The sequence below is a fragment of the Triticum dicoccoides genome, unplaced genomic scaffold, assembly GCF_002162155.2.
Source record: "Triticum dicoccoides isolate Atlit2015 ecotype Zavitan unplaced genomic scaffold, WEW_v2.0 scaffold214847, whole genome shotgun sequence".
Taxonomy (NCBI): domain Eukaryota; kingdom Viridiplantae; phylum Streptophyta; class Magnoliopsida; order Poales; family Poaceae; genus Triticum; species Triticum dicoccoides.
In genome coordinates, this window is record NW_021239681.1 from 1 (window position 1) to 786 (window position 786).

General features: G+C 49.9%; 1 protein-coding gene across 1 annotated transcript; it reads right to left on the reverse strand.

Annotated features, from left to right (window-relative positions):
- Positions 1-6: 6 nt before the first annotated feature.
- LOC119345202 (UDP-glycosyltransferase 76E1-like) lies at positions 7-780 on the reverse strand (the record flags this gene model as incomplete). The annotated part of the gene is made up of 1 exon (XM_037615372.1): positions 7-780. A coding segment is annotated over exon 1 (744 nt), but the record flags the coding sequence as incomplete, so codon positions are not given.
- Positions 781-786: the final 6 nt, after the last annotated feature.

A 786-nucleotide genomic window follows, 5' to 3' on the forward strand; every position in this document is an offset into this window, starting at 1 on the left:
GGTTGCTTTGTCTTTGAGATTATTTGCCCTTCGCCTCATCTCTCCACCTTCGTCGTGGCAAAACAACTTTTTAACACTCCTCTGAATATTGTCCCTGTCCATCTTGCCCTCTAACCGAAACCCTATCTTCCACACCTCCTGGACATACCTGGCATTTATCATTTGGTCGCCGAAATGTGGTCTACATATCATTGGAACACCCTCACTTATGCTCTCCAACGTTGAGTTCCAGCCATTATGGGTCCAAAATCCACCAATCGCCTGGTGCCCAAGAACTTCTTGTTGTGGGGCCCAGCTCACCACCATTCCCCTATCTCGTGCCTCTTCCTCAAAGCCGTCGGGTAGGCCTATCTTCCCTGAACCCTGAACCGAGTCAGGCCGGATCACCCAAAGAAATGGCATGCGACTGTTGGCCAAGCCCCATGCAGTCTCCACTAGCTCTTCCTGATCCATGGATGCCAAGCTCCCGAAGCTCACGAACAGAACAGATCCTACTTCTTGCTTGTCCAACCAATCCAAACATGTTCTATCTTGAGCCAACAGGCTGCTCTGGGCACCTAAAGATATCTTGTGAAGCGGACCGATCGCATACACCGGAACGCCCATGCCATCAATGATCTTTTGTAGCTCAGCATCTTCGAGGTCGCTGAAGGTGTTAATGATGACACCTGAAGAACACATTGATGATACCACAATGCGTTCTATTAAGGTGGACATCGTTTCATGTGGAATTGTGGCTGAGAAGACCATGTCTTGCTGCTGGAGCGGGTGGAGACCATCCAGTTG